Here is a 20,439-nt window from a genome sequence, read left to right on the forward strand (position 1 = left end):
TGCTGGGATTAAAGACATGTGCTACCACACCCGGCTGGGCTTGTTCCTTTTTATTGCAAGGACATTCTATTATATGGACAAACCATAATTTTTTAATCTTTCCATCTGTTGGGCCGTGCATTGCTTCTGCTTTGGCGCTGTTGGGAACCACAGAGCTGCTGTGAACACTCCCTTTCAAGCTCCTCTTTATTTTTATTTTTGAGACTCAGTTTTATGAAGATTAGACTGGCCTAGGCCTTCTGTGTAGCCCAGGCTGGCCTGCAACTCTTGATCCTGCAGCCTTCCTTCCCACCTGCTGGTGTCAAAATTATAAACCACCATGCCCAGTAAGCAGATGAAGAAGTTTAAAGTGCCTGTAGCTGTTCATGAGAAGGAAGAGTCCATTGTTCCAGAATGCAGAATTTCAGCAGCCCAAGGCATGGAGGCTCTGGACCCACCAGGATCAGGGTCTGGTCAGAGCCGGATGCTGTGACTTCCCATGTAGGTATAGGGGCAGGATGGAGGGGCCATCTGGGAGCAGGGATAGATTCAGGCCCCTGGTGTGGAACCAGATGCTGGGAGAAAGGGCAGGGTTGTTGCCAGGGCTGCGTAACCAGCTGAGCGCTCATCCTAACCCCCATTTATCATGCTCAGCAGATAAATGCTGGACAGCTTGCTCCCAAAGAGGGAAATGTGTCTTTTGGAGCTGCTGTGGGTCAGGCTGGTCTCAGCTCTGGCTGGGACCATGTCTTTGCCCAGCAGTGACTGCTGCCCATTCCAGTGTTGTTTTCCTAGCCACCCACCAAGCCCTGTCTCAGGCTCTGCTCCAGCCACCAGACCTGAACCACCACAGCCTTGCGGCTTTAGGTGCCAGCTGTTTGCAAGTGATTATCTCTGATTTTGACTGCTCTTCCCTGACCCCTGAGGTTGCTCATATTCACACGCAAGTGTGTGTGTGTCTGTGTGTGTGTGTGTGTGTTTTGAGACAGGCTCTTGTGTAACACAGACTATTCTTGAACTTTTTATGTTATCAAGTGTAGTGGTTTAAATAAGAATGGCCATCGGGCGTTGGTGGCACACACCTTTAATTCCAGCACTTGGGGGGCAGAGGCAGGCAGATTTCTGAGTTCGAGGCCAGCCTGGTCTACAAAGTAAGTTCCAGGACAACCAGCGCTATCCAAAGAAATCCTGTCTCAAAAAGAAAGAAAGAAAGAAAGAAAGAAAGAAAGAAAAGAAAAGAAAAGAAAAGAAAAGAAAAGAAAAGAAAAGAAAAGAAAAGAAAAGAAAAGAAAAGAAAAGAAAAGAGAAAAGAAAGGCCCTTATAGGTTCATCTGTTTGAATGCTTGGTCTTCAATTAGTGGAATCATCTGGAAAAAATTAGGAGGAGGTTATGTCTTTAGGAGTGGGCTTTGAAGTTTTCTGTTTCTCTTGGCCTGCAACTTGTGAATCAGAGGTAAGCTTTCAGTTCCTGCTCTCATACCACTCCTGCCTGACAGCCACTACACTTCCCACCATCATGCATGGTATGTTGGAGGATGCTTTTGTGCACCGTGTATTCAGATCCTTATTTCTTTGAGTTGCAGTGTGGATTTTGATATTGTCATTCTGATGAGTGACTTGTCTCAGTATATTGTAAACCATGTTCTCCATCATCTTCTGATTGGTTAAAAATCAGAAGCCTATGGTCTTTAGTAAAAACAAAAACAGAAACAAAGAAAAACCCAGAATAGTAAGAAGGGACTTCTGGGGATAGAGAGAGAAGAAGTCTGGGAAGGAGTCAGGCATAGGAGATTCAGCCAGCTGGACACAGAGGAAGAAGCAGTCTGAGAAGGAAGGAGAGGTAACGAACCAGCCATGTGGCAGACCTTAGATTAGTATAAATGGGATAAGTGAGTTAAGAGCTCATGCAAAACAATGAATAACTATCAAGGCCAGAAACTTATAAATAAATATAGTGTCATTAATTGAGAACTGGGGGAGACATAGAAAAGGCCCAGGTTACAATCATGTCTTAGTCACTGTTCCATTGCTGTGAAGAGACACCATGGAAACAGGCTTGGTGCTGAGCAGCAGCTGATGATCCACATGCAGCAGACAGAGCAAGTGTGACACTGGGATTGGTGCAGGCTTTTGAGACCTCAAAGTCCACTCCTAGCGACACATATTCTCCAACAAGGGCACACTTATTCCAACAAGACCACACCTCCTAGTCCTTCCCAAACAGTTCCACTAACTGGGAGCCAAGCAATAAAATAAATGAGCCTATAGGAGCCATTGTCATTCATGCTATCATAGATGGTAATAGATGAACCTAACCCTCTGAAACTTTAAGCAAGCACCCAATTAAACACTTCCTTTTGTAAATTACCTTGGTCATGGTGTCTCTTCACAACAAGAGAACAATAACTAAGACACCAAGAAATGACCTCAAACTCCTTATTCTTCTGCCTCTACCTCCCAAATGCTGGGATGACAGAGGTGTGACCTCCGTACATGGCTTTGACATTTCCTCTTTGCCCAACCATTTAAATGTGTTGAGACCCTCCACTCACTCTGCTGTTCTAGCCAAGACTTCAAGTTGTCTGCTCTAACCCCACTATGGCCTCCTCTGCCCAAATTGGTCTTCATTCAGTCTCTGACTGGCTCTTACCTGTCCCTGCCCCTCTCAGTCTCCTCAGCCCTATTATGCCACAGTTTGATGTTGTCTTCAATGCTGGAGGTTAATTATGGGGCTGTATGCAGACAGCTGTCTGTTGGGGAGCAGCCTGAACATCACAGGGAGCAGGAAAGGGGATGTGTATATTGTGTATGCTTCAGAAGAACCCCTGATGACCACCCTGTGGAGGTTGTCACCCACCCTGTGGAGGTTGTCACACAGGAAGACTCAGGAAGCCAAAGGAGGTGATCAGGCCAGGTGGATGAGGAGGGGCATTCTGCTAAGCATTCAGGAAGACACTTTAGCATCTGCCTCATATCCTGAAGGGCAGGGAATCAGGGAGTAGGAAGGTGCTGGAAGGTGGGCATATGTGGTTGGAGACAGGAACTGTGTGGCTATTATGTGACTCATACCTCCTGCCTGGAAGTCTCAGCCCCAGAACATGAACATAGAGAGTTGCAGATCATTTGATGATGGCAACAAGGTTGATGGCATTTGCCAATATAAGGAGGCTGTGGGCCAGGACTGACAGATGGCATGTGGCTTTCCCTGCTTTACTTTGACCTCCCTGTGCACCCTGGCTGCCCCTGGACTATTCCTGTCTGAAGTGGATTTCCAGGTCTAAACTGAGGTAGAGTGTCAATGGGAGACTATTAGCTACAAGAGGCACAAGAGCCAGGACATCAAAGGCTGACAGACTCTCACCCTTGGGTTGACATTAGTGTCTTCTAACCCATCCTTGGTGGATGAAGACACAAGATGGAAAAGGACACTCAGGCAGGGCTAGGCTTTGGCCACATGCTGACTCCTGAGCTCTAGGCCACCTTAGGGCCCCTCACCTGATAGCTAGGAATCCTGCTTAGAGACAGTGTTGCCAGTGACGGACAGACATATGACTTGTGCTGTTTTCTGCAGTATACACTGATGAAAGAGAACAGGAAAGTAAACTATCCCTGCTCCACAGAGGAGAAAATGGAGACTAAGAGAAAGCAGCAGTTGGCCCAAGTACATGTGGAAGGTACAACTCTTGAGAGGTCCTGGCCCTCAGTCCCGACTGCCCTCCATGAAGGCTACACTGCTGCTCACCTGTGCACCATGAGCACTGACTGGGGGCAGAGAGCTGGTGCCTGTACACATGATAGCTGTGGTGGTGGGTATAATTTCAAAGTCACAGTTCAGGGGCTACAGAGATGATGGTTCATGGGTTAAGAGCACAGGCTGCTCTTCCAAAGAACCTGGGTTTGAGTCCCAGTACCCATATGGCTGACCTTGACTGTCTATAACTCAAGTTCCAAGGGTTTCAGTGCCCTCTCTGGCCTCTGTGAGCATCAGGCCTGCACATGATGCACAAACAAAATACATTTTTAAAAGATATAACCCAGTTTTGGGTTGTTTGGAGTGACACAGCCAAGCAACAAAGGAACAAAATCTCCAAGTTGAAGAGCCATGTTCCCTTGTTGGCTTGTTTGCTTTTGAGACAGGGTATCAGGCTGACCAAATAGTTCAGTTGTTAAGAACACTGACTGCTCTTCCAGAGGTCCTGAGTTCAATTCCCAGCAACCACATGGTGGCTTGAAACCATCTATAATGAGGTCTGATGCCCTCTTCTGATGTTTATGAAGACAGAATACTCATAGTAGGTGTGTGTGTGTGTGTGTGTGTGCGTGTGCATGCGCATTGAATAAGTATGAGAGAGAGAGAGAGAGAGAGAGAGAGAGAGAGAGAGCATGCAGACTAGCCTGCCCCTCTCTATGTACACCATGTTGACCTCCATCTTACAGAGATCCACCTGCCTCTGCTCCTAGATGCTGCTTGGCCCATGGTAGATGTTTTTGATGATGTGATCTTTGCTATCAGGTAATGTTGAGGAATCAGTCATCCCTTTCAAGGTTACTGAAGTTGCACGAGAGGTGGGGATCAGAGGGCAGTACCTCTAGGCTTCACTACCTACAGTCATGCACTGCAGCATTAACACATGCTGGTGGGAACTCGGGTGATCCTGCTGGTCTTTAGGTTGTAGTATTAGAGGAGGGCCATCTTGGAGACATTGTGTCCCACTTTTTGCTGTTCTTCCTGCCCTCCTTCCATGACTGGGCAAGGAGGCACTTTACCAGGCACTGCCCTAGGCCTGGGCAAGTCAGTGACCAAATCAGATGTGGTCCCTGTCCTGTGAATGTAAAAACACAGAGAATATTGGATAGTGATAAATGCATGGAGTTATGAGGCAGGTGGGAGGGGCAAGGAATGTGTGTATGAGAATGTGTGTGTGAGAATGTGTGTGCATGCATGTGTACATGCATATGTATGTGGTGTGTGGGTGTGTGCATGTGTGTTGCACTATTTCCTAGAAGGTGGTGAGGGGATGCCTCACTAAAAAGATCTGTCACAGTAATGTGCTGGGCAGTGGAAGGAGCAGGTGCAAAGGTCCTGAGGCATGGTGGGAGGAGGAACAGGAAGTAGCAGAAGACTGGATAGGAGACCATTCAAGCTGCAGGCAAGGCCTTTGCAGAAGGAGCAAGTAGGGCCTCAAAGGAGGGGCCAGTGAGATGAATTCACAGTTGGTGTGCCAATGGACAGTATTCAGACTCAGCACTGAAAAGCATCGTGTTTACACAATCAAGCACACATTAAATGCCTGCTGTATGCATGGCTTATGTGTGATGTCAGGTGTCTAGTGGGTTATCTCCTGGGGGCCTCTGACCAGCTGCCCTGATTGTAGTTTGCAGGTCTCCTGCTGGGCGGAGTTGGCAGAGCCATGGTAGAATATATGATCTGGGAGAGGACTTGACCACCCCACATTCTGGCTGTTCCTCTAGAAACACAGATTCCCAGCCGGGCATGGTGACACACGCCTTTAATCCCAGCACTCGGGAGGCAGAGGCAGGTGGATTTCTGAGTTCGAGGCCAGCCTGGTCTACAAAGTGAGTTCCAGGACAGCCAGGGCTATACAGAGAAACACTGTCTTGAAAAACCAAAAAAAAAAAAAAAAAAAAAAAAAAAAGAATCACAGATCCCATCCTGCCCCATTCTACAGCCATGCAATGTAAGAGAAGTGGCCAGCAAAGCCTGCTCACTGCATGGCCCCTGCCAGTCCCTGCTGTTCCCTGATCAGGCCATCTGTTCCACTCAGATGACTGAACACACAGCCATCTCTTGGCTGCTCTCCTGTGCTACATTCGGCTCACAGCCAGACCCTGAAGGCCCTTAACATATGCTCCAGCCCTGGTTGATAGCTAGACCCTCCCCTAGGTCCCCCATTGCCCTGTTCCATTGCTCTCCTGGTACCACTGAGATTTCTCCATGATCCCAGAGCAGTGGGGCCTGAGTTCAGAAGGCCTAAGACCCAGGGGCTCTGATGCTGAAGGGAGAAAGTGGATGCTAGGACTCCCAGCTCCAAGAGGTAGGGGGATTCACCCTTCCTCTGTGTTTCTCTTCTGCATAGTGTCCCCATCCCCACCAGGTGGATCTGCACTGTGCTGCGCATGGAGTCTGAAGCTTACCATCAGAATCCCTCCCAAACATGCCCTCACCCCACTGTCACAGGCTACCATAGCCCAGCCAGGCCAACACTAACCACCACCACCACCACCAAAGACCTTTTTTCCAAAAAGAACCCATACCCAGGTCCTGGATAAAGCTTTGGGGGCACTGCTAAGCCCAGGACAGGATGTAGTGCCCCATGGGAAAGTAGAGGGACTGGGAACATGCAGGTGTGAAGTGGGTGGGGCAGGGGTGTCTCCCAAGGACACTCCCTCACCTACTGAGCAGGTCCTAGCCATTGCCTGTCCATCCCAGATGTTTTACTCCTGCTTCCTCCTCACCTGTGGCCCTTCCTTCACACCAGACAGGTGACGGACCTCACATGTGTGAGTGTACCCTTCATGGTCGGAGGAGAGCTAGAGGGACTACACTGGGTTTGTCCACCCTGCGTGGAGCCTCACAGTACTGAGTTAAAGCAACACAGACTTGAGGTGCCTGCCAAGGGGACCCCTCCCGCCACAAGCCTCATGACTCTGGTGGAATGTTCTCAGCCCCCCCACCCATACTGGCTAGGGGAGCTGGCCTCTTGCCTTTCTGTCGTCTCCAAGATACACAACCACCTCAGAAAACCCCCAGGCACAGGGAGTCCTGCAGCCTATATTTATGTTCACAAAGAGAGACATTTCAAAGGGATAAAACCTACCTAAAAACAGAACGTTTGGGGTACTTTCCAAGGCATCCATCTGTTGTTTTTTAATAAAGCAAACAAAGAAAAGTATTATTTCGTTATTTTTATTCTTCCTGTGTATGTGTGTGTGTGTGTGTGTGTGTGTGAGAGAGAGAGAGAGAGAGAGAGAGAGAGAGAGTAGTTGCTGTGAAGCCCAGCCTTGATCTCGCCATCCTTCTGCCTCAGCTTCAGGGATACTGAGCCACGGATACACACTACCACATATGGCTCAGACAGTGGGCGGGTGTGTACATTTACCTGTGGAGGCCAGAGGTCAGCCGATGTTGGGTGTCTTCCTTAGTCACTGGGCATCTTTTATGGAGACAGGGATCTTCATGGAACCCGGAGTCTGTTGATTTACATAAGCTGGTGGTCAGCAAGCTCCAGGGACCCGTCCTCCTGTCTTTGTCTTCCCAGAGTTTTAGGTGAGTGTTGAGGATTCGAACTCAGGTCCTCATGCTTACATGGCTGGTGTTCAGCCCACTAAGCCCCAGTCTAAGAATGGTTTACTTCTTAACACCAGGCATCGTAGACAGGTGGACTAGCCTTCGGCACCCCAGCCCCTGCTCCTCCTCAGCCCTTTCTCTTTGGCTTGCTGGTGGGCTCCTTTCCCATCTGTGCATGGATTTTTTTTATTTGCCTGTGGCTTATATCCTCTTCTTAGATGACCCGGCAGCTTCAGAGTAAGATCGTGGAGGCTGGATTGATGTGGCTGCCCCACCGTCACTACAAGCTCAGTCTCATTCTGAGGTGTTGAGCAGGGCAGGCCTATATGTGAGCTGGAGAAACACACTTGGCCCATGATGGAGCCTTAGCCCTGAAAGATGGGGGAGGGGGTATTCAGGAGGGTCCTCCAAGGACAAACCCAGCATCCCAAAGTGACACTGAGATAAACAGGACCCGGGGGACATGAGAAGGCCCTCAGCAGCTTAAGGGGCTAAGGGACAAGTAACTCAAATCCCTGGGGCCATGGATCCTGCTACATCCTGCAGTTCCAGCAATGGCAGAGGACACAGTCCCTGCCCAAGGAACTGGGTCCATGTGTCTCCTCGGCTGGAGTCTTGGGATGGTGGACAGTCAATGGAGCCCTAGTGACAACATACAAATGAGTCCTTAACAGTACACACCATCTAGTAAATGCAGAAATAGCCGGTTCCAGCAGTACCCACAGCAGGGAACCCCACAGCCCAGTGTGGTGGGCTAGACCTTGGGTAGCCACCTGCCATCCCACCTTGAGTAAACAGCTGGCTTTAGTCCCAGCTGGCTTTGGTGGTTAGTTGCTTAGTGTGACCTCCTGCTTCTCCTGCTGTCCCTGGTCCCCACATGGTAGATGCTGCCATTGGTAAGTGCACAGGCTAGTCATATTCCTTCTGTTGCTGAGGATAGCTAGCTCTGCTTGGCTTCCCCAGCATACAGCAGGCCAGTAGCAGAGCCAAGGTAGTGGGAGGAGTACCCTTCGGACTCACTTAAGGACCCCGACTCCACTAGGTCTTGGCTTCAACTCAGGAGCTGATGGAATGCAGATTCTCATAGGAGACTAGCTTTGAAGGGAGCTGGCAGCTCGCCACACCTCGGGTACAGCCTGCCAAGATCTACGGCCTCTTCCTAGCAGAAGAGCCCAGGTGTTTCTCAGTGTGGGGGGTGGGGTGGGGATGGGGGGCTCTGACCCCACAGCTGGGTCTGTGCAATATGCCTGGGGCTCACCATCAGCAGATCCTGGCCCCCGGCCTTTCTGATTAGCTCCGGGAAAGTGTATGTGTTTGGTCCAAGAGGACTCTCATCCAGGTCATCCAGCAGCTGTCAGACCCAGGAGATTCATGGGAAACATGGAAGAAAAGGACCCACCCTTCTCTTGGGGCCCCTGAGCTGGTAGAATGGAATCTGAGAAGTGAAAATCTCTTATTCCACCAGAGAGAGAACTCTGCCTGGGAGTCAAGCCCACAGAGGAGCTGAGCCATGGGAAAGAAACAGTTCCTGAGGACTTGCCCAGGTCTCCTGGATCTACCTGAGCCTGAAGTCAAGCTTTGGAATTTCAGTAGTAAGTCCCTCGTCTCTCTATGGGGCAGCATTCCTTCCTGGCTTCATAAGTGCATCAGTGGTCTCTGCCTTGGTCATCACCCAGTGTTGCTCTCCTCTCTGTGTCTGTCCCTGCACACAATTCCTGCCAAACACTGAACCAGCTACTTTCCATTACAGGTCACTCTAATCTACTAAGACCCTACCTTAAACAGTTACACCTGCTCAGACCTTAGCAATAAGAACATTTGGGGGGTAGGGGAGGGTGGTCTCAAGTACCCCAGGCTGCCCTCAAACTTGCTAAGTAGTTGAAAAGTCAGGCATCTGAGGAGGAGTCCTGTGGCCTGCACTGAAGGAAGGACTGGGTTTACTTCTTATCAAGCCTGGGACCCTTCCTGAGGGGACCAAGAATGTAGTGGTGCTTAGAAGGGGACTGGGGGATTGAAGAGATAGCCCAAGGGTTACGAGGACTTGAGCCTGGTTGCCAGCACTCACACTGGGTAACTTATGATACCTGAAATTCCAGTTCCAGGGAAAAGTTGAGGCAGGAGGACTGCTCGACTCACAATTTGAAAGTCAGCCTGGGTAACATAGACACTTTTTTAAAAAATTATTTATTTTATGTATATGAGTACTCTGTCGTTGTATTCAAATACTCCAGAAGAGGGCATCAGATCCCATTACAGATGGTTGTGAGCCACCATGTTATTGCTGGGAATTGAACTCAGGACCTCAGAAAGAGCAGTCAGTGCTTTTAACCACTGAACCATTTCTCCAGCCCCCAGAAAGACACTTTTTAAAAAGGGAGAGGAGGGAGAGAGGAGAGAAGAATGGAGGGAGGGAAAGAGGGAGGAGACATGGCTCAGTTGGTAGAGGGTTTGCCCAGCATGCAAGAAGCCCTGCTCAGAGCTGGGCCTGGTGGTGCACGCCTTTAATCCCAGCACTTGATTTCTGAGTTCAAGGCCAGCCTGGTCTACAAAGTGAGTTCCAGGACAGCCAAGGCTACACAGAGAAACCCTGTCTCGAAAAACAAAAACAAAAACAAAAACAAAAACAAAAACAAAAAAGAAGAAGCCCTGCTCAACACTACTTGGTGGTGCACGCTTGTAACCCTAGTAATTAGGAGATAAAGGCAGGAGGATTGGGGGTTCAAGTTTGGTTCTGCATGAGCCCCTGTCTCAAAAAAAAAAAAAAAAAAAAAAAGAAAAAGAAAAAGAAAAAAGAACAGAAAAAAAAAGAAAAAATAAAAAAGCAATGGAGAAAAGAGGAGGCTGGCTGCCAGATGTGGGAAGGCCTAGGCCATTCAGCTCAGACATACAACTCCAACACACATGTGTGCTCACAGAGAGTATCTGAGACCATCCTGCTGTCCCTGTGTTGGGTATGGCCTGTGTCCTTAGAAGACAGTTTCTGGGTCTTCTCTGAGACTGTGCTGAGTGGGAGGGAGGGACAACCATGCCAAGCTCATTCCTTTTCCCTAACATCATCTTTGAGCCCTTCCGTCTATCTTTGGCCCAGAGTTCTGCCATGGGAGCCTCAAGCTGGGTGAGCTGGAGACTCATGCTGAGCTGCCTGCAGAGCCTTAGGAACACATGTGAGCAAAGGACCTGGAGCTGGGGTGCAGATTGGATGAGAGCCCTGAAGCACCCCACATGCTGGTCCCTCAAACACTTAACAGTGGAGCCTGCAGTTCCTGCCCTGCTCCTCTGGGGCCCCTTTCCTCTCTGATCACTGTCAGGCTGCAGCAGATAGGGAGTTAGGATGACCTCAGTGGGAAGAAAACTGGTCCCTGCAAAGAGTCCCCTTGGAGGACAGGAACTCTTCAGCGTGGATGAAGAAGAGAGAGAGACAGAGAGAGAGAGAGAGAGACAGAGACAGAGACAGAAACAGAGAGAGAGAGTCAGAGATCCCTGTGGTGGGCAGGAGGAGCCTGTGGGTGGAGGCACAGGGTGCTGGGTGCTGTCATCTGCCTTGTCCCCTCTGAACTTTCCTAATCTACTTTCCCAAGGGCAGGCTCTGAAGTGGCTTTATGAGCAAGACCTTGCTCACAGTAAGTGCTCAGGAATGTTTGTTAAATGAACAACAGACCTAGGGAGTTGTAAGCTGTGAACCCAAGAGTTCTCTGTTTCCTTTCTGTGGCACTGGCATCAGACACAGAGCCTCACACATGTTAGGCAAGTTCTCTACCACTGAGTCACCCTCTCAGCCCAATAAATGCTCTAATTTAGCAAACTACAGAAGTACATTGTGAGCGATTTCCCCCCTTTCCCTCCTTCTGAACTAGCCTTTGGAGTGGGGGGCTGTTCTCTCAGCTTTGGCATTGGCCACCCCTTAGGGGTTTTAGCTCAATGAATGAGGGTCTGAGATGTCTGTCTGGTGGTGCTCTGGCCTGCTGGGAACAGGAGCTCCAGCCTACAGGACCCTCCCACACTCCCTGTCTGTCCCTGGCTGACCTGTGTGTGGGTCTTGCTGACCAGCTGGAATTGAAGTAGGGGCTCTTTTGCTCTCACATTTTGTGTGACCCCCAAGCTTCTCCACTGAAAGAGGAGATGCGGAGGAGGGAGTGGGGTTTCACAGGTGACAGCTCCAGCCACAATGGTAAGATAGGACAGGAGATGAGATCAGGACAGGCTGTAGGTCATGGGTAGTAATGAGGTGGGGTATTCACCAGAGAAGACTGCTAAGACATGGGTTTAAGCCAATAGAAAGTCTTGATTAGCCAGCCAGAGACTACATTCAGGATCTCGGTGAAGCTCCGAGCCTTTTTCAGGGTGAGCTTTTAAGCACAAAAAACCATGTTCTAGGCTTACATACTTCAGTTAACAAGAACAGTTAGCCAGAAGCAGAACTACAGAAGCCAAAAGGCAAGGTTAGGACAGTTAGAGGCTTTTCCAGAACTGTGGACGTTGATGGATTAGGCCTTTGTTTTCCTTTGGCAGGTGGTGCTGTCTACGTGTGGAGTTTTATGGCTTGAATGGCATTCACACCATAGAAGTGTGCTAAGTCAGCAATAAGGTTTCTGGACCTACCAATGTCTGGGGCCCTGTTACAGAACAGAGGCTGCAAAGAACCCAGAACACAGGAGACCATCATGTGTTTCTTTTAACCATTTTAGGTTGTATGCACTGATAATTTTATAAGGCAACAGTTTAAATTATTTTCTGATAAGAGAGCTGAAGTATAATTCAAACTTAAAAACACAGTTGATCAAATTTTGTTTTGTATTTTACTACCATTATTTTTAAATTTGTTGTTGATTTTTGTTTGTGTGTACCTGCATGTCTTTATGTGCACCATATCCAAGCATTGCACTCAGAGGCCAAAAGACAGCATTAGATTCTCTGGACTTAGAGTAGTAAATGATTGTGAGCTGTTGTGTGGGTTCTAGGAAGTAAGCTTAGATCCTCTGCAAGAACAGCCAGTGCACTTAACCTCTATGCTAACTCTCTAACCCCTATTTTATTTTTAGTGTATGTGTGTGTGTGTGTGTGTGTGTGTTGTGAGGGCTAAAGTTATGTTTTAAGTTTAAATTATTGTACTTAAGTATTGTATTGTATTGTATTGTATTGTATTGTATTGTATTGTATTCTGTTCTAGAAAACAGAAATAGCTCTAACCTGTAAGCCCCACTTGCTCAGGGACAGATAACTTACTGAAATGCTGGGCAATGTTCATGTACGATAACAAGCCTCATGTTTTCACTTCTGTAAACAAGGTTAGTTGCTCCAAATGCTGATCACACATAGGAAGTACGGCAGGATGTATGTTTTCCTCCATTGAAATGAAGGTGGGAAGTATGTAGCCTTGTGGACTTCACCTTTATAAACACCTGACTAAGGTAATTCGTGGCTATTCTCTGGGAATCCTGAGTATGGATCTGGTCAGTGTCCATTTTCCTGGCCAGTATTTATATAAAGTTTGCTTCAAATTTGGCTCAAAAACTGTGGTTGTGGTCTTATTCTCACCAAGTGAGGTCAACAGCATGAGAGTGTATGTGTGTGTATGTGCACTTGCACTCACACACTCTCATGCACATGCACTTGCATGCATAGGTGTGTGGGGGGCAATGGGCTATGCACAGACAGCCTGGTCTCCAGTCGAGCTTAGATCTTGAACCCTGGTGGGTGGTAATTTCCACCTACATGGGATGGAAGGTGTTCGATCATGTCTCCTGGACCCCTGGCTCCTGTAGAAGTTATCACCCCCCAAAAGCCCCCACAGAAGAGTCATGTGGCTATCAGTCACATAGACAATGTCTCAAGCTTCTGGCATTCTGGCTAGACTTCTCCCCACAGTTACCTAGCAACAGCAAGTTAACAAAGCCCACTATAAGAGGGGCTGTTTGGCCCCTCCTCGCTCTCTTAAGCTTTCACCTTTCTTATTCTCTAGCTCTCTTTCTCTCTTTCCCTTCCCCCCTCTCTCCATGTGGCCATGGCTGGTCTCTCTCTCTTTCTATCTTCTCTCTTTCCCCCTTCCTTTCTACAATAAAGCTCTAAAACCATAGACTGTCTCTGATCATGAAGGCCCGCCATGCTTGAATGTTGGGATAGGCTTTCTCCTAATGAGCTGCATCTAACCTTCCGATGGAAGGCCTTCCTACGCTGTAGCCACGGACCAGACTAAGGGCTCTTGCTTGCATGAAAACCACCCAGCACCCACTTCTCCCCCTGCCTTCTTCCCTTATTCCTGGGGTCAAGTGCCGCCCTGGGGCCTCTATTCTGTTCTTAGCTCCTCCACCATATCCAACGTGAGATGCAGGAGACTGAGAACCTGGTACCTGGGGCTGCCCCTTGTCCACCACCTGCCATGTAGGGTCAGTGGCTTAACACAGCCAGATGCCCACTCGGGGCCGAGTGGAAAGCATGCACAGTTCTTCCGTGTCCGCCTGCCCAGAGCACAGGAACTCTGGCCAGACGTGGGCTCTCTGCCACTCCCCTCTTTCCCCCACACCCATGGCCCCACAGGTGTGGGCACCTGCCAAAGCAACAGAAGAACCTTAGCTATGCTGGAGCTGGAGTTATTAGCAGTTATGTCTTATGTGTATATGATGCACATGCTAGTGTAGGTGTGTGCATGTGTGTAGTGGCTATTCCTGGTTGTTAACTTGACTATATCTGGAATGAACTACAATCCAGAATTGGAGGGCTCACCTGTGATCCAGATCTTGAGGCTAGAAGACACAAGTTTCTGACCTGGATCATGACATGGAGATCTTGAGGCATCATGAGCTTAGGCTCAGGTGAGGTAGTACATGCCTTTAATCCCTGGAGACTGAGGCAAGGAGATCTCTGAGTTTAAGGTCAGCCTGAGACAAGCAAGTTCCAGAAGTGGTGACACACACCTTTAATCTGGGACACACTTTCTGCTGGAGGCCTACATAAGGATATTGGAAGAAGGAAAATTCTCTCTTCTTTGCTTGCTTGCCTTGTGGGACTGAGCAACTACTAGATCCTTGGACTTCCATTCACAGCTGCTTCTGAACATTGTTGGGAGTTGGACTACAGACTGTAAGTCATCAACAAATTCCTTTACTATATAGAGACTACCCATAAGTTCTGTGACTCTAGAAAACCCTGACTAATACAGTGTGTGTGTGTGTGTGTGTGTGAGAGAGAGAGAGAGAGAGAGAGAGAGAGAGAGAGAGAGAATGAATGGGTTAGTATAGATGTGTGTGTGTGAATGTGAGTATGGGTTAGTGTAGGCCTGTGCACGTGAGTATGTAAGTGTTAGTATGGAGGTAGACATTGCTGTATCTCTTCCGTTGGTTCCACTTCACCTTCATGTTTTTGAGGTAGAGTTTATTGAACCTGAAATATATTTTAGTATAGGCTTAAACATCAGAGGTAGGAGAAAGAGAGATACACTGGAGAAAGTGAAGTGCACCCAAGACATGGGTGTTGGCTTCTAAAGAGAGTAGCAGAAGGCAAGACTACCCAAGGGTGGTCTAATGGACTCAGGGCAGAGCTGCTGTGATGTCTGAACATTAGCCACACACACCCTGGGGTTTACTGCTGTGAACAGACACCATGACCAAGGCAACTCTTCTAAGGACAACATTTAATTGGGGCTTGCTTACAGGTTCAGAGGTATCATCAAGGCAGGAACATGGCAGCATCCAAGCAGACATGGTGCAGGAGGAGCTGAGAGTTCTATATTTTCATCTGAAGGCTGCTAGAAGAATATTGGCTTCCAGGCAGTTAGGATGAGAGTCTTAAAGCCCACACCTACAGTGACACACCTACTCCAACAGGGCCACACCTTCTTCTAATCTTGCCACTCCCTGGGCTGAGCATATTCAAAACATCACACACCCCTTTGGTGGCCTCAAGTTACATCTCAATAGGTTGCCAAGGACCCCTCCCCTGCTCTCCCACTCTTCTGAGAGGAGAATTGTGAGTTGGCTCTGGGGATGTGTTGGGTGGGTTAAACCTGATAAGGTGAATCCAGGAGCCCTGAGGTCTGCGTTGTAGGGACTTGGGGGCATACCCCTTCCTGTCAATGGAGTTCTGGGAGATCCCTGGAGGATGCTGGCTCCTAGCTGGGAGGGGAAGGCCTGGGCAGTTAGTTTTGGATTCTCTACTTTGCCAGCAAGGGGCTTTAGCCAGATTCCTGGGTGAGGGGCTCCACTCCTGTCTTGCACCTCCAGGATTTTTTCCATCTTTCCATCACACCTCATGATGACCTTAAAAGGGAGATCATTGGGTGAACACCTGGTTCTCAATGCCTTTTCTCTCTAATCTCAGATCTGGACAGCCCCTCAACCCTCTGGGAAGCCGGCAGCTTTCTAGCCTCATCTCCCACCATCTGCTGGTCTGGTCCTCTCCATGTGGTACTTACTGTTAGGGTTTCTGAGAGGTCTGGGATATGACTAAATCTCCCATCTAGCTCCTAGCACTTCTGTGCCTCTGGCTTTTGCCCCAGCAGTGTGATAAGAACCGCTCAGGCCACTGTTAGACCTGGATTAAGAAGAAGCACCGGCAAGCCTGTAATCCCAGAGACTCTGGAAACTGAGGCAGGAGAATTATATATGAGGCCCTTCCTGGTACCCTGATAAATTTAACTAACCCATTCAAACTCTGCTAATCTAGTTACTGCCACCCAAACTAGTAGTTTATATAGAGTAGAAAATTACTAACAGCTACACCTGCCTAATGACTGCATACAGGTGTGATGAGGTCACGTGTCTAATAAGCTTTAATAGAAATAGAATTTAAAACACAAAGAGAGGTTCAGACATGGTTTTGTTGAGAAAAGCCAAACCTAAGTAATAGGAGATTGGATAAGCTCAAGGCCTGTCTGAACAAGTGATGGAGACCCTATCTCAAAAAGGGGAAAGGAGCTGGGTATAGACTATTACAATCCCAGCACTCAGGAGACTGAGGCAGGAGGATAACAAATAACAGCCAGCCTTGGCTACATAGTTTAAGTCTAGCTGGGGCTACTTAGCAAGGCTCTGTTTTAAAATAAAAAGTAAAAAGAAGGCTGAGCCCCCATGGTGGCTCACAACCACCTGTAACTCTAGTCCCAGGGGCTCTGACACCCTCTCCTGGCTTCCACAGGCACTGGGCACACCTGTGGTACGCAGACATACATATAGGCAAGACACCTGTATAACAATCTGCATTTGGTGATGGCAGTGAGGGTGGGAGGAGGGGCAGCTTGAGACTAAGTCTCTCTACAGAGCCCTGGCTGTCCTGGAACTCACTCCGTAGACCAAGCTGGCCTCAAATTCAGGAATCTGCCTGCTTCTACCATGCCTGGCTTAAAAATAATCTTTTAAAAAAGAAAATGACTGAGCCTGTCACTCGCTGTTAGCAGTCTGATATGATTTCCCAAGGTGGACCGTTTTCCTAATGGAAGGGGGGGTGGGGCTCAAAAAAACCCCAAGTCAAACAAAATCCATGTGCTAAACAACTAGCCCAATGACATTCCAGAAAGGGTTCATAGGCTGGGCAGATGCGACCTCTGAGATTCAGAGACCAGAGCCAGGAGGTCAGAAACACAAACGTCTTTCTTTCTTTCTTTCTTTCTTTCTTTCTTTCTTTCTTTCTTTCTTTCTTTCTTTCTTTCTTTCTTTCCTTTCTTTTTATTGTTACTATTTACTATTAACATGTAAGAATCATGCAGGTTTATAGGGTCCAAGGTGCCATTTTGATATATGTAATATATGTACACACAATGGGGTGACCAACATCTCTGTCACCTTGAGCATGATGCACTGGCTTGTGCAGAAGCCTCCAGATCCTCTAGGAGCTGGACTGAAGCAGGAACGCAAGGCTCTTGACTCAGGCTCCATACTGTGCCTGCCTCCTGCAGAGCTTTGCCTGTTCAGCAACCTCTTTCTGTGCTGTCCTTCTCTTTCTCTTCCCAGCCTCTGGCTCACCGTGTTTCTGCCCTCTCCTGTCACAAGGATAACTGGCACAGATGTCTCAGGGGACAAGGGGTACAAAAGAACCCCACAGGCCAAGTCAGGGCCCGAGGGTGGGTCAGGGGTCAGGGGTCAGGTGGAGGATGAGGACAGTGAAATGTGGGTCAGAGAAGGTGGCATTCTCTTCTCTGAGTATCAATCATAGCCATTGCCACTGTAACTAAGCAGCTCAGAGTTCCCACCAGAGACTTTCAGGATGAAGCCTGCAGGAATTCCCTTAGGAAAGGAGGGTGGTAAGGGTTAGAGACTCCTCTCCCTTTTTCTTGTACCTCCTCTTGGATGCATGTAACCCCACTTCAGTTGTCATGGTTTAGGGAGGTGCTAGTAAGAGAAGGGTAGGTTAAGTAAGGGGAGCACTTCATCTACAGAACCTCTGGAAATGGTCATCCATGCTGGGGAGAAACTTATCAGTGACATGTCTGTTTTAGGGTCACCTACATTTCTGTAAGTAATGCTGAACTACATCTCTATAAGTAACCCCTGGACTACACTTCCGTGTGTTGTTTCATCAGACTGTGATTGGATGGGATTGTTCCTTGGTCTTCACTGGTGCCCTATCTGGGATGTGTGTCATGTCATGCCAGGAAAAGTCACTCAATGTGCTGCAGGTGCGGTACCGTGCATCAGAGACACCACTTTGTGCACTAAATGATGTTACCAGTATATCCCCAGGTCCAATACGCTAAGCTGCTTAGCTTTAACTGTCAACTTGACACAACCTAGAATCACTTGGGATGAAAGGAGCCTCAGTGAGAAATTGAGGTTAGCTTGTAAGCATGTCTATGAGGGATTGTCTTGACTGTCGATTGACACAGGAAGCCCCAGCCTGCTGTAGGCAACACTATTCCCTAGGCAGATAATTGAGCAGAATAAGAGAGGATGTAATAAGCTATCTGAGAGCAAGCAAGCAGGGATGGACCTATGCATTTGTGCTCTTTCTCTACTTGACTTTGTGTGTGTGTCACTAGCTGCTTACATTTCTGCTTTGACTTCCCTGAAATGATGGGTTGTTATCTGTAGTTGTGAGCCAAGTAAACAGCTTCTTCCCCTGTGATACCTTTTGTCAGGGAACCTGTTACAGCAACAGAAATGAAGCTAGAACAGATGTCATCTTGGGGAGACAAGGGGGGTAGGAAAGACCGTTTCAACCTGCATGAGACACTCTCTCCATTGGGAAACTCCATTTCCCAGACAGCCTTGTCCATGATGGGACCCAAAGTTAGGATCTGTGTCTAAACAGGTAAAACAGAGAGACATATTGCCTCACCTCTTAGTTTAGATTAGGAACACAAGGTGATAGTGGTAGACCCTCCCTGGCAGAGAGGAAAGTAACCCAAACATTTTGAGGTGCAAGGCCTTTGCATTGCAGGCTTTTTGGGTACTTTTAGGGAAGGGCTGGGTGGGGCTTTGGAGGAGGTCCTGGGTGGGCTCCCTTCAGACCCCGTCATTAGTACACGTGGATGGCGTCTCCCTGCCCTCTGGCTCAGGCTCATCCCGCAGTGCCCGCCCCAGCACAGCACCCAGGGACTCCTGTAGCCGGTGGCTCTTCTGGCTGCCCACGAGGAAGTAAATGACCGGGTTGGCACTGCTGCTCAAAGACGAAGAGAAGCGTGAGGCGCAGCTATAAAGGAGCCTCACATCCTGTTTCACATCCACCCAGTAGAGTAAGAACCAGTTGATGCCCAAGGGCAGAGAACAGGTGAGGAAGACAAGGACGGAAGTCAGGATGACCACGTATAGCCGCCGGGGCCGCCGTCTCTGCATCAGGCTGTTCTTCCGCACCCGGATGAAGAGGATGGTGCTGGTCAGGATCATGACCGGCATGAAGATCCCCAGGATAAGACTGTTGAAAACAATGTCCACCTTGAAGCACTGGTGTTTGTTGGGATGCCAAAATTGGACGCAGAAGAAGGAAGCCAGGAAGTTCATCAGGAAGGCCAGTGCCCAGAGTGCACCAGATACCATGGATGACAGGTGCCGGGGCCGGTGGCACTTATACCAGATGGGGAAAAGCACAGAGAGGCAGCGCTGGGTGCTGATGGCTGTCAGCAGGCTCAGGCCTGCTGTATAGGCAAAGTACTTGATTCTCCTCATCCCTTCATAGATTTTGGCAGAAATGTTGGCTATGAGCAGGGGTCCTGTTTCCAGGCTGAGCATGGAGGCCATGCAGAATAAGAAGAGGAAGTCTGCCACCGCCAGGTTGAGCACATAGACACAGAAGGGAGACCTCTGCACACCGTTGCAGCTCAGGAGCCAAATCACCATGGAGTTGCCTGCCATCCCACACACACAGGTGGCCATGGCAAGGAATGTCACTGAAAAGTAGATCCAGGTCACAAGGTCCATGGTGGGACTGATGGTCAGACCTGGAGCTGGGCTGCTGTCAAGAGTGGAGTTCATTCCTATGGGTGGAAGACGAACTCATGTTAAATTCTGTGTTATGGACTAGTGGGGGTCCCACTGTGCCTGAATCTACCACAGGACCAGGCACTGACCTGCTACATACACTCCACCTCTCTGCCAGCTCAAGTTTCTGAGTATTTTCTTTCTTTTCTTCTCCTGTTAGAGTCCAAGAATTTGGGAATAACCCACCATGAAACCAAGTTCAAGTCGGCAAAAAGTATCTTTACTCCGAGGCTAATATATCAGGAAGATGGTTGGGTTTGAGATCCAAAATGTGTCTGTTACCAGAGTGTGGAGAGCCGTGTGTGCCGCGAGCAATCGCCATTATAAGATGGCGCTGGCCTCCGCTGTGCCTAACTAGTAAACAAGCCTTGTGCGCAAGTGCGAGAGTGAACTCACTCCTAGTCACTGCCCATTCTCGGGGTGTAATAGTGGGGTGATGGGCGAGCAATGAATCAGGAGCTGTCACGCCACATCAGGTGCTGAAACGTCATGGCTGAACGCTATATAAGGGACTCCATTTTCTGGGGTCGGGGTCTTCCTGAGAAGTAAGCAATAAAGCTTTGCTGTAGAAGATTCCGGTTGTCCTGAGTGTGTTCTTGCCGGCGGGGACAAAAGCTCGGGATACCAGAGGGCAAAACAGAACATTTTAAGACAAAACAAAAAACAAAAACCAAGCTGGGCGTGGTGGTGTACGCCTTTAATCCCAGCACTTGGGAGGCAGAGGCAGGTGGATTTCTGAGTTTGAGG

At 48.7% G+C, this 20,439-nt stretch overlaps 1 protein-coding gene across 1 annotated transcript; it reads right to left on the reverse strand.

Moving 5' to 3' along the window:
* Positions 1-18,720: 18,720 nt before the first annotated feature.
* Positions 18,721-19,686, reverse strand: Mrgprd (MAS related GPR family member D). Its single transcript, XM_021166056.1, has one exon. The coding sequence runs from the start codon at positions 19,684-19,686 to the stop codon at positions 18,721-18,723; it is 966 nt and encodes a 321-aa protein (XP_021021715.1).
* Between the last annotated feature and the right edge of the window lie 753 nt (positions 19,687-20,439).

Source organism: Mus caroli, unplaced genomic scaffold (genome assembly GCF_978045245.1).
Source record: "Mus caroli unplaced genomic scaffold, Mus_caroli_1 scaffold_8, whole genome shotgun sequence".
Lineage (NCBI taxonomy): Eukaryota > Metazoa > Chordata > Mammalia > Rodentia > Muridae > Mus > Mus caroli.